This window comes from Neolamprologus brichardi, chromosome 5 (assembly GCF_056152115.1).
Source record: "Neolamprologus brichardi isolate AB-2024 chromosome 5, ASM5615211v1, whole genome shotgun sequence".
NCBI lineage: Eukaryota > Metazoa > Chordata > Actinopteri > Cichliformes > Cichlidae > Neolamprologus > Neolamprologus brichardi.
This window is the reverse complement of record NC_142108.1, coordinates 3,757,417-3,769,697: the sequence shown is the minus strand read 5'-3', so window position 1 is coordinate 3,769,697 and position 12,281 is coordinate 3,757,417. Positions and strand designations below refer to the sequence as shown.

The window sequence follows — 12,281 nt, the reverse complement described above, 5'->3', positions numbered from 1 at the left end:
AGCACTTCGCTCCCGCTCTGCAGGCCTACTTGTTGTTCCTAGAGTATTTAAAAGTAGAATGGGAGGGAGAGCCTTCAGTTTTCAGGCCCCTCTTCTGTGGAACCAGCTTCCAGTTTGGATTCGGGAGACAGACACCATCTCTACTTTTAAGATTAGGCTTCAAACTTTCCTTTTTGCTAAAGCATATAGTTAGGGCTGGACCAGGTGACCCTGAATCCTCCCTTAGTTATGCTGCAATAGATGTAGGCTGCCGGGGGATTCCCATGATGCATTGAGTTTTTCCTTTCCAGTCACCTTTCTCACTCACTATGTATTAATAGACCTCTCTGTATTGAATCATATCTGTTATTAACCTCTGTCTCTCTTCCACAGCATGTCTTTTATCCTGTCTTCCTTCTCTCACCCCAACCGGTCGCAGCAGATGGCCCCGCCCCTCCCTGAGCCTGGTTCTGCCGGAGGTTTCTTCCTGTTAAAAGGGAGTTTTTCCTTCCCACTGTCGCCAAAGTGCTTGCTCATAGGGAGTCATATGATTGTTGGGTTTTTCTCTGTATCTATGAAGCGCCTTGAGGCGACTTTTGTTGTGATTTGGCGCTATATAAATAAAATTGAATTGAATTGAATTGAACTGTATGCCGCATCATCATCATCCCTGATGAGTACCACCACTGTGGTGTCATCTGCAAGCTTGATAATGTCGTTTGCTTTTGTCACCCCCCCCAAACCCACCACCCAAGAAAGAGCAAAAACAATGTACTTTTCAAAGCGCTATGCAGCCATTTATTTACATCGCCAGTGAGCAATGCAAAAATAACAAACAAAAAAATCCCTAAAAGGTACCCAAGCTTCCTGATTAAAAAAAAAAAATTAAACCAAAAGACAATTTACTTACCCGGCCTTGTAAGTGAAAAACAGGAGAAAACTGAGTCAACAGAAATGACTTCTCAACCCTACCAGGCTGCTGCAGTGGACAATATATACACAGTGAAAAAGTACGAAAATGCTACTTTACAACAAAAATGCTCGAGCGCCAGACAAACACATCAGGTTGTACATACTAATACCAATTTATTAAGTTTTCATACAAAGACACTAGGTAACACTTGGAAGGACAGACTGTTTGTTGGGTGGTGGAGGCAAGGAGAGAAGGGACCAGGGGGTTGTCATCGGTACTGGTGTGATCAACCAATTATTCAATCCCAGAACAGAAATGAATTCCACCCAATGACATAAGAGGCTGATTATAAAAATGATCCAAGCATGCCTTATGACCTACACAGCATATACAGTTAACACAGCTAAATGGCTGAGAAATTGCAAAGTTCCACAAATGTCATGTGACACACTCATTGGCTAAAAGAATGGTGACATCACACACATTTAGAATCATACCACCAATCTGATCCTTTGATCCTTTGATCTTTAAAACCCATAAATAGGGGTGAAAAGCAACCACTTTTAGTCCGTTATTGGCAGCATTTAAGTTCGCAGCATTCGAATCTTCGCCAGAGAAGCATTTCAAAACTTTTGGTCAAAGGAGCTTTTGGTCAAAAACTCTTGGATCCTTTGCAAAGTCAGTGCATCCAGACCTCAACATGTCTCAAAGAGAAGATCCAAACAGACAAGAAGTTGACCCTTACGCTCTTCCCTGGGATCAACCACTAGACCCTTACCTCTCCTCTCTTCCTTGGTGTGAACAGTTAGAAGTAGAGGACAAGCGCTTGGAAGAATTAGAGAATGAAAATCTCCTCAACAGAGAGAAGATTGTGTTATTGACACAAGAAAATGAGAAAAAGAGCGCCGAATTGAAAAAGCTGTCTTACCAGCTTCAAGATAAGGAAGCTGTTATTGATGAGAAACAATGGGAACTCCTAGATAAGGACAAAAAGATCCAAGAGCTCCAAGCAAAGCTTGATGAAGCTCTGCAGAAAAATACAGAAATCCTCCAACAGAAGAAACAAGAGGACAGAAAGCAGAAAGACATGAAGTTTCAACTCCAAAACACGCAGATACAACACAGAGTGCTAAAAGCAAGGCTTGATTACCACCTGAAAGCAAATGAAGATCTTCGTCAAGAGAAGAGGCAACATGAGATCAAGCAAAAAGAAATGGCTTGCAAGCAGAAAGACATGGAGTGCCAACTCCAACAAATACAGGAAAAAGACAGGATGCTGCAGGCAAGGCTTGATAAGACACTGCACAACTATGAGGAGTTGCTGCAAGAGAAAAGGCAACATGAGATCCAACAACAAGAAATGGATTTCAAGCTTCAGACCACTGAGAAAAAACACCAAGACTTGCAAGGAAAGCTTGACGAAGCGCTACAAAAAAATGAAGAAATCATCCAAGACAAAAAACAGCTGGAAAGGAAGCAGAAAGACACACAGTACCAACTCCAACACATGCAGGGAGAAGAAAGGATGCTGCGGGCAACGCTTAATAACACACTCCTAAAATCTGAGGAGTTGCTTCAAGCAAAAAAGCAACAGGAGATCAAAGATAAAGAAATGGACTGCAAGCTTCAGAGCGCTAAGAAACACAGTGAAGGCTTGCAAGGAAAACTTGCCGAAGCTCTGCAGAAACATCAAGAAATCTTTGAAGAGAAAGAACAGCTGGTCATAAAGCAGAAAGAAGAGAAACTTCTTCTCCAGGACTTTGAGAGGAAAAACAAAAGCCTGCAAGAACTTTATAACAACATGAAAAACAAAACAACAGAACTGGCAGCAGAAAAGGAAAAAGAGGAGGCAACATCTAAACAGCTGAAAGAAAGGTTGGACGAAAAAGACGCCAAATTAGAAGCAGTGGACAAAACTTGCAAGAAACTTGAGCAGCAAAATAGAGAAACAATCGATGAGCTGAGTACCCTGATCCTAGAAAAAAAAGTGCTGGTCGAAAAGCTGCTGCAAAAGAAGAAAAAACGCTTCTGCTTCTTCCGGAGGAGGGACACTCCTGCTTTTACTACTGCTGATGTCACCTCGTCTTCTTCCACCTCTGCTCCAGCTTAATTTTCCCCTCTCCTCTCCGCATAGTGCTTGCTCAGAGGGGATTGTTGGGCTTTTCTCTCCTCTTTCTCTTTGCTCCTTTCTATCCCTTTCCATTACCCTCTTCTCTACAACACCCCCCCCCCCCCCCCCCTCCATTTCCTCCATACTTTAATAAACACAATTTGCTACATTTTACAACTGTCTGATTAGTGTCTTTATTCAAGAATGAACTGTCTTTGTCACGGTCTAGGGACCGAGGACTCGTCTGTATTTTGTGTTTGGCTGACCCTGGACTTCATAACAGCATCACAAGGAGGAGTCTGTAAGCTGATTGGAGAGACACGTTGCACGTTATTCCAGGTGGCTACACGACTGGAGGAGACATATATGAAGTGCTGCAGAGGGGTTTGGGGAGGCGCACCTTCTTCAGTCGTCTCTTGAAATGCAGTCACTGCCGAGCTCTTTTTGTCACTGATTTGGTGTTACTGGTCCAGGACAGGTCCTCTATGAAGTGAACACTGAGGAATCTGGTGCTCTTCACTCCGTCTACAGTGACACCAGCAATGCTGAGCGAGACATGGACAGCCTCGGTTTTCCTAAAGTCAACAATCAGCTCTTTTGTCTTGTCAACATTGAGACATAGATTCTTGTCCTGCCACCAAAGCGCCAGCCGCTGCACCTCCTCCCTGTATGCCGCATCATCATCATCCCTGATGAGTACCACCACTGTGGTGTCATCTGCGAGCTTGATAATGTCGTTTGCTTTTGTTATGCACGAAAGGCACGAAAATGCTACTTTACAAAGCTACTTACAACTATTTACAACGGAAATGCTCGAGCGCCAGACAAACACATCAGGTTGTACATACTAATACCAATTTATTAAGTTTTCATACAAAGACACTAGGTAACACTTGGAAGGACAGACTATTTGTTGGGTGGTGGAGGCTAGGAGAGAAGGGATCAGGGGGTTGTCATCTGGTGGTTAAGTACTGGTGTGATCAACCAATTATTCAATCCCAGAACAGAAATGAATTCCACCCAATGACATAAGAGGCTGATTATAAAAATGATCCAAGCCTGCCTTATGACCTACACAGCACGTATAGTTAACACAGCTAAATGGCCGAGAAATTGCAAAGTTCCTTTTAAAATAAAGCTATTCAAAGTCATTTAAATCATGGAAATCGGACTTCCTTCTACCACCTGCCGCTGGATCAGAGACTTCCTCTCACACCGTGTACAGAGAGTTAGAGTGGGGCCTCATCTTTCCTCAGCCCTCAGCCTCAACACCGGCTCTCCACAAGGCTGTGTACTGAGTCCCCTACTGTACACTCTGTACACACATGACTGTGTTAGTTCCCACCCAGACAACACAGTCATCAAGTTTGCAGATGATTCCACCGTGGTGGGGCTCATCTCAGGGGGAGATGAGACGGCGTACAGAGCTATAGTTCAGAGGCTGTCAGCAGTGGCGGTCCTAGCCTGTTTGGCGCCCTGGGCGAACACTCCCTCTGGCGCGCCCCCCCCCACACACACACACAACATATTAAGGATTGTACATTAACATAAAACTGTTGTACACACACACACATATGAAGAGAGAGAGTATGCATTGTATGCAAACGGCTACCAAACAGCCATCATAATTCGTCATACAATGAGAACAGGACAAATCAACAATTGACAATGACTAATTAATATTAAAATCTGTAACATTGTATTGTTTGGAGTTTAGTCTGTTACTGTTGCTATTTTTACCATTTCTTCTTGGAGCAACTGTAACTCACATAATTTCCTTAGGGATTAATAAAGTATTCTGATTCTGATTGTTTCAGGATAACCTGCCATTATTCAATGACACATCTGCTTACCTGCATCTTTTGCTCGTTTCTCCTCCTCTTGTTTTCTCTTTTTTCTAAACTGAGGACCAGATGGCTTTGAACTTTTCTTGTCCATCTTCCATTGGTTTTAATTTTGCACTCCAGTATGAACACAAATCCCCCAACCCGAGGATCATCACAACATGATCTAACAGACCTACACCTTAGTTCACAGATTCACTTTGTCTAGGGCTTATTTCTGAGATTTCACACAACCCAGGATTCAAATCATGAATACATAATGGGCTTGGATTTACAACATTATAAATGAAATGTGCTCTATTTGGAAGCAGCCGGCCCCTCCCCTTTCGACGGGTTGTGTGTGAGACTTTAAATCATCAAACTGTAAATTTTAAATTGTTATTGATCCCTTTACCCCTGGTCCTAAAGTGTATATTTATTTTCTTACTCTTCTTATATTTATTGTTTGTTTACTTGCACTGCTGTAACTGGAGCCTCGTCGTCTCGTCTCTATATACTGGACTGTATGTAGCAGAGATGACAATAAAGTTTACTTTGACTTCAGCAGCAAGCAGGCGCACCGAGGGCTCTCGCGCTCACTTTTCGTGTATAGAATTTCGAAAAAACATCGGTGCAAATTATAAGTCTGCATTATAATGTCTGGTGTTTTCATGTTTGAAAACATGTTCATGTTTTACAAGTTGGTTTTTAGACGCTGCTCCAGCCAGCCAGAGAATCCCCCGCCACCCGCCCTCTCCTCCCTGTGTCGCAAGCAGCAGGTGCACCTCGCAAACGAAGGGCGTCCTTACTCCCAGCAAATGGGCGATAGAAAACCGATCGGTGCCTGTACCATTCCCAATATGCGCTGGCTGACGTCGGGGCAGCATGAGTACGAGCATTTTTTTTATTTTTTTTTTTGCCGATGCCCGTGATGCCGCCCCCCACCACAATGCCGCCCCGGGCAACTGCCCGTGTCGCCCGTATCTAAAACCGCTACTGGCTGTCAGATTGGTGTGTAGATAACAACCTGGACCTTAATACCACCAAGACAAAAGAACTGGTAGTTGACTTCAGAAGGAGGAAGTCCGAGCTGCAGCCTGTCAGCATCAACGGGGAGTGCGTGGAAAGGGTCTCCAGTTTCACGTTTCTGGGTGTGCACATAGACACAGACCTTCAATGGAGTTCTAACACCTCTGCGGTCTTAAAGAAGGCCCAACGGCGTCTCCACTTTCTGAGAATCCTCAGAAAAATGGACCTGAAGAAGGAGCTGCTGACCGTCTTCTACCGCTGCTCCATTGAAAGTGTGCTGACATATTGCATCGGTGTGTGGTTCTCCAGCTGCACCACAGCACACAGAAAGGCACTGCAGAGGGTTATCAATATGGCCCAAAAAATCATTGGACATCCTCTTCCCTCCCTGAAGGACCTGTACAGCACTCGCTGTTTCAAGAGGGCCCGCAGCATCCTACAGGACTGTACACAACCTGGACACCGGGTGTTTAAGCTGCTGCCGTCTGGCAGGAGGTTCAGGCTGCTGAGGTCCCGGACAAATAGACTCAAGGACAGCTTTTACAACAGGGCAACAGCCCTGATCAATGCAAATAGCTGACCTGACTGGCTACCTCCCTGGAATTTTTTTGGGGGGGAGGTAACAATGTTTAAAACAATAACAATAATAATATTTATATTTATAACAAGGTGCAATAATAATTAATGTGCAATAATAACAGTGTGCAAAACAAATACACTTCTTCTTCTTTTTTTATTACTAAGTTATTATACTGTGTTGTGTTGTTTGTGTTGCGTTGTGATGTGTCATATCGTGTCGTGTTGTGTTATATGTAGTTCCGACGTAGGACAGTTTTCCAATTTCATTGTACTACTGTACTATGTATGACAGTGCAATGACAATAAAGAGTTATAGAGAGTAAAGAAAGAGTTAACTGGGACTACAATAATAGCAATGTTAGCCAGCAAACAAAACGTTAGCACTAATTAACATAAGCTGCTACGTGATCGTACTGGTTCAAGTTCTCTCATTGTTTGACATGTAGGGTGGAACGCAACGGAGACAAGCTGGAACTCCTGACAGCAGTGGTGGGGAGAAGGTTTCCTGATATCCACGATTGCAATAAAGAGTTTTTAACTGTGAGGATCTTAAAGCCAGCAGCATTTGGCGATCATATACAAGAAGAGTGTTAGCATGTTTTAAAACAAAGTAAAAATAAAACACTAGTACAAAAAGAATCAGACAGCAAGCCGTACACACTGGCGGCATCTTGATTTCTGATGAATCAATGTCCTTTTCAAAGCGCTATAGAGCCATTTATTTACATCGCCAGTGAGCAATGCAAAAATAACAAACAAAAAAATCCCTAAAGGTACCCAAGCTTCCTGATTAAAAAAAACAACAAAAAAATCCAACCAAAAGAGAAAACTGAGTCAGCAGAAAGGGGTTCATACCACTACTAGGCTGCTGCAGTGGACAATACATACACAGTGAGAAAGGCATGAAGATGCTACTTTACAAAGCTACTTACAACTATTTACAACGGAAATGCTCGAGCGCCAGACAAACACATCAGGTTGTACATACTAATACCAATTTATTAAGTTTTCAGACAAAGACACTAGGTAACACTTGGAAGGACAGGCTGTTTGTTTGGTGGTGGAGGCTAGGAGAGAAGGGACCAGGGGGTTGTCATCGGTACTGGTGTGATCAACCAATTATTCAATCCCAGAACAGAAATGAATTCCACCCAATGACATAAGAGGCTGATTATAAAAATGATCCAAGCATGCCTTATGACCTACAGCATGTACAGTTAACACAGCTAAATGGCCGAGAAATTGCAAAGTTCCTTTTGAAATAAAGCTATTCAAAGTCATTTAACTGGGACTACAATAATAGCAATGTTAGCCAGCAAACAAAACGTTAGCACTAATTAACATAAGCTGCTAGGTGATGGTACTGTTTCAAGTTCTCTCATTGTTTGACATGTAGGGTGGATATTTTGGTGACACTGAGATTAGCGAGACACTAAACAGCAGTGTAATATCAATGCTAGATTAGATGTTTTCTAATCCGATAAACTGAAATGATTCCACTTTATAGAAGATGTTTGTCGCCTGTTTGTTTGAGTGACAGGAACAGGAAACAGTGGTTGGAAATGACTGTTGTGTTACATGAGGGTAAAGAAGGGCTTTAAGCACCTGGGTAAAAACTAGACCCATGATGAAACACTACAAGTACAACATATTCTTCAGTTTTAATATGTCACCATACTGTGCAGACTCTATGGTAAATAACAGAGATTGAAACTTTACTGATAATTTGTCCAAGTTAAAAAATGCCCTCTTCCACAAATGTCATGTGACACACTCATTGGCTAAAAGAATGATGACATCACACACATTTAGAATCATACCACCATTCTGATCCTTTGATCCTTTGATCCTTAAAACCCATAAATAGGGGTGAAAAGCAACCACTTTTAGTCCGTTATTGGCAGCATTTAAGTTCGCAGCATTCGAATCTTCGCCAGAGAAGCATTTCAAAACTTTTGGTCAAAGGAGCTTTTGGTCAAAAACTCTTGGATCCTTTGCAAAGTCAGTGCATCCAGACCTCAACATGTCTCAAAGAGAAGATCCAAACGGACAAGAAGTTGACCCCTACGCTCTTCCCTGGGATCAACCACTAGACCCTTACCTCTCCTCTCTTCCTTGGTGTGAACAGTTAGAAGTAGAGGACAAGCGCTTGGAAGAATTAGAGAATGAAAATCTCCTCAACAGAGAGAAGATTGTGTTATTGACACAAGAAAATGAGAAAAAGAGCGCCGAATTGAAAAAGCTGTCCTACCAGCTTCAAGATAAGGAAGCTGTTATTGATGAGAAACAATGGGAACTCCTAGATAAGGACAAAAAGATCCAAGAGCTCCAAGCAAAGCTTGATGAAGCTCTGCAAAACAATACAGAAATCCTCCAACAGAAGAGACAAGAGGACAGAAAGCAGAAAGACATGAAGTTTCAACTCCAAAACACGCAGATACAACACAGAGTGCTAAAAGCAAGGCTTGATTACCACCTGAAAGCAAATGAAGATCTTCGTCAAGAGAAGAGGCAACATGAGATCAAGCAAAAAGAAATGGCTTGCAAGCAGAAAGACATGGAGTGCCAACTCCAACAAATACAGGAAAAAGACAGGATGCTGCAGGCAAGGCTTGATAAGACACTGCACAACTATGAGGAGTTGTTGCAAGAGAAAAGACAACATGAGATCCAACAACAAGAAATGGATTTCAAGCTTCAGACCACCGAGAAAAAACACCAAGACTTGCAAGGAAAGCTTGACGAAGCGCTGCAAAAAAATGAAGAAATCATCCAAGACAAAAAACAGCTGGAAAGGAAGCAGAAAGACACACAGTACCAACTCCAACAGATGCAGGGAGAAGAAAGGATGCTGCGGGCAATGCTTAATAACACACTCCTAAAATCTGAGGAGTTGCTTCAAGCAAAAAAGCAACAGGAGATCAAAGAAAAAGAAATGGACTGCAAGCTTCAGAGCGCTAAGAAACACAGCGAAGGCTTGCAAGAAAAGCTTGACGAAGCTCTGCAAAAACATCAAGAAATCTTTGAAGAGAAAGAACAGCTGGTCATAAAGCTGAAAAAAGAGGAACTTCTTCTCCAGGACTTTGAGAGGAAAAACAAAAGCCTGAAAGAACTTTATAACAAAATGAAAAACAAAACAACAGAACTGGAAGCAGAAAAGGAAAAAGAGGAGGCAACATCTAAACAACTGAAAGAAAGGTTGGACGAAAAAGACGCCAAATTAGAAGCAGTGGAGAAAACTTGCAAGAAACTTGAGCAGCAAAATAGAGAAACAATCGATGAGCTGAGTACCCTGATCCTAGAAAAAAAAGTGCTCGTCGAAAAGCTGCTGCAAAAGAAGAAAAAACGCTTCTGCTTCTTCCGGAGGAGGGACACTCCTGCTTTTACTACTGCTGATGTCACCTCGTCTTCCTCCACCTCTGCTCCAGCTTAATTTTCCCCTCTCCTCTCCGCATAGTGCTTGCTCAGAGGGGATTGTTGGGCTTTTCTCTCCTCTTTCTCTTTGCTCCTTTCTATCCCTTTCCATTACCCTCTTCTCTACAACACCCCCCCCCCCCCCCCCCCTCCATATTTTAATAAACACAATTGGCTACATTTTACAACTGTCTGATTAGTGTCTTTATTCAAGAATGAACTGTCTTTGTCACTGTCTGGGGACCGAGGACTCGTCTGTATTTTGTGTTTGGCTGACCCTGGACTTCATAACAGCATCACAAGGAGGAGTCTGTAAGCTGATTGGAGAGACATGTTGCACGTTATTCCAGGTGGCTACACGACTGGAGGAGACATCTATGAAGCGCCGCAGAGCTTAACTGCTCTGCAGAAATATGTGGCAGACCGTACATCAGGAGGAGACTGTATGGTACCCCTGTAGAAGGTGTTAAGGATGGGTTTGGGGAGGCGCACCTTCTTCAGTCGTCTCTTGAAATGCAGTCACTGCCGAGCTCTTTTTGTCACTGATTTGGTGTTACTGGTCCAGGACAGGTCCTCTATGAAGTGAACACTGAGGAATCTGGTGCTCTTCACTCCGTCTACAGTGACACCAGCAATGCTGAGCAAGAGATGAACAGTCTCAGTTTTCCTAAAGTCAACAATCAGCTCTTTTGTCTTGACCCTTACCTCTCCTCTCTTCCTTGGTGCGAACAGTTAGAAGTAGAGGACAAGCGCTTGGAAGAATTAGAGAATGAAAATCTCCTCAACAGAGAGAAGATTGTGTTATTGACACAAGAAAATGAGAAAAAGAGCGCCGAATTTAAAAAGCTGTCCTACCAGCTTCAAGATAAGGAAGCTGTTATTGATGAGAAACAATGGGAACTCCTAGATAAGGACAAAAAGATCCAAGAGCTCCAAGCAAAGCTTGATGAAGCTCTGCATAAAAATACAGAAATCCTCCAACAGAAGAAACAAGAGGACAGAAAGCAGAAAGACATGAAGTTTCAACTCCAAAACACGCAGATACAACACAGAGTGCTAAAAGCAAGGCTTGATTACCAACTGAAAGCAAATGAAGATCTTCGTCAAGAGAAGAGGCAACATGAGATCAAGCAAAAAGAAATGGCTTGCAAGCAGAAAGACATGGAGTGCCAACTCCAACAAATACAGGAAAAAGACAGGATGCTGCAGGCAAGGCTTGATAAGACACTGCACAACTATGAGGAGTTGCTGCAAGAGAAAAGGCAACATGAGATCCAACAACAAGAAATGGATTTCAAGCTTCAGACCACCGAGAAAAAACACCAAGACTTGCAAGGAAAGCTTGACGAAGCGCTGCAAAAAAATGAAGAAATCATCCAAGACAAAAAACAGCTGGAAAGGAAGCAGAAAGACACACAGTACCAACTCCAACACATGCAGGGAGAAGAAAGGATGCTGCGGGCAATGCTTAATAACACACTCCTAAAATCTGAGGAGTTGCTTCAAGCAAAAAAGCAACAGGAGATCAAAGAAAAAGAAATGGACTGCAAGCTTCAGAGCGCTAAGAAACACAGCGAAGGCTTGCAAGAAAAGCTTGACGAAGCTCTGCAAACACATCAAGAAATCTTTGAAGAGAAAGAACAGCTGGTCATAAAGCAGAAAAAAGAGAAACTTCTTCTTCAGCACTTTGAGAGGAAAAACAAAAGCCTGCAAGAACTTTATAACAAAATGAAAAACAAAACAACAGAACTGGCAGCAGAAAAGGAAAAAGAGGAGGCAACATCTAAACAACTGAAAGAAAGGTTGGACGAAAAAGACGCCAAATTAGAAGCAGTGGAGAAAACTTGCAAGAAACTTGAGCAGCAAAATAGAGAAACAATCGATGAGCTGAGTACCCTGATCCTAGAAAAAAAAGTGCTCGTCGAAAAGCTGCTGCAAAAGAAGAAAAAACGCTTCTGCTTCTTCCGGAGGAGGGACACTCCTGCTTTTACTACTGCTGATGTCACCTCGTCTTCCTCCACCTCTGCTCCAGCTTAATTTTCCCCTCTCCTCTCCGCATAGTGCTTGCTCAGAGGGGATTGTTGGGGTTTTCTCTCCTCTTTCTCTTTGCTCCTTTCTATCCCTTTCCATTACCCTCTTCTCTACAACACCCCCCCTCCCCCCCAACTCCATTTCCTCCATATTTTAATAAACACAATTGGCTACATTTTACAACTGTCTGATTAGTGTCTTTATTCAAGAATGAACTGTCTTTGTCACTGTCTGGGGACCGAGGACTCGTCTGTATTTTGTGTTTGGCTGACCCTGGACTTCATAACAGCATCACAAGGAGGAGTCTGTAAGCTGATTGGAGACACGTTGCACGTTATTCCAGGTGGCTACACGACTGGAGGAGACATCTATGAAGCGCTGCAGAGCTTAACTGCTCTGCAGA

The 12,281-nt window shown here is 42.9% G+C and overlaps 3 protein-coding genes across 3 annotated transcripts; all 3 read left to right on the top strand.

Annotated features, from left to right (window-relative positions):
* The first annotated feature begins 1,046 nt into the window (after positions 1–1,046).
* On the top strand, positions 1,047–3,152 carry LOC148102693 (uncharacterized). The gene has a single exon (XM_087841260.1). It carries the CDS (start codon positions 1,593–1,595, stop codon positions 3,000–3,002), a length of 1,410 nt encoding a protein of 469 aa, XP_087697386.1. The 5' UTR covers positions 1,047–1,592; the 3' UTR covers positions 3,003–3,152.
* Positions 3,153–8,080: 4,928 nt separating this feature from the next.
* Positions 8,081–9,987, top strand: LOC148102692 (uncharacterized). Its single transcript, XM_087841259.1, has one exon. It carries the CDS (start codon positions 8,457–8,459, stop codon positions 9,864–9,866), a length of 1,410 nt encoding a protein of 469 aa, XP_087697385.1. The 5' UTR covers positions 8,081–8,456; the 3' UTR covers positions 9,867–9,987.
* A 191-nt stretch (positions 9,988–10,178) lies between these two features.
* LOC148102691 (uncharacterized) lies at positions 10,179–12,046 on the top strand. Its single transcript, XM_087841188.1, has 2 exons — positions 10,179–10,272; positions 10,413–12,046. The coding sequence occupies exons 1-2, from the start codon at positions 10,179–10,181 to the stop codon at positions 11,882–11,884; spliced, it is 1,566 nt and encodes a 521-aa protein (XP_087697314.1). The 3' UTR covers positions 11,885–12,046.
* Positions 12,047–12,281: the final 235 nt, after the last annotated feature.

Bases quoted from the DNA above. Each gene is read 5' to 3' on its own strand.
- LOC148102693 (XM_087841260.1), top strand. From the start codon at position 1,593: ATGTCTCAAAGAGAAGATCCAAACAGACAAGAAGTTGACCCTTACGCT.
- LOC148102692 (XM_087841259.1), top strand. From the start codon at position 8,457: ATGTCTCAAAGAGAAGATCCAAACGGACAAGAAGTTGACCCCTACGCT.
- LOC148102691 (XM_087841188.1), top strand. From the start codon at position 10,179: ATGTTGCACGTTATTCCAGGTGGCTACACGACTGGAGGAGACATCTAT. The intron at 10,273-10,412 runs GTACATCAGGAG...TTACTGGTCCAG, and splicing joins GCAGAAATATGTGGCAGACC to GACAGGTCCTCTATGAAGTG.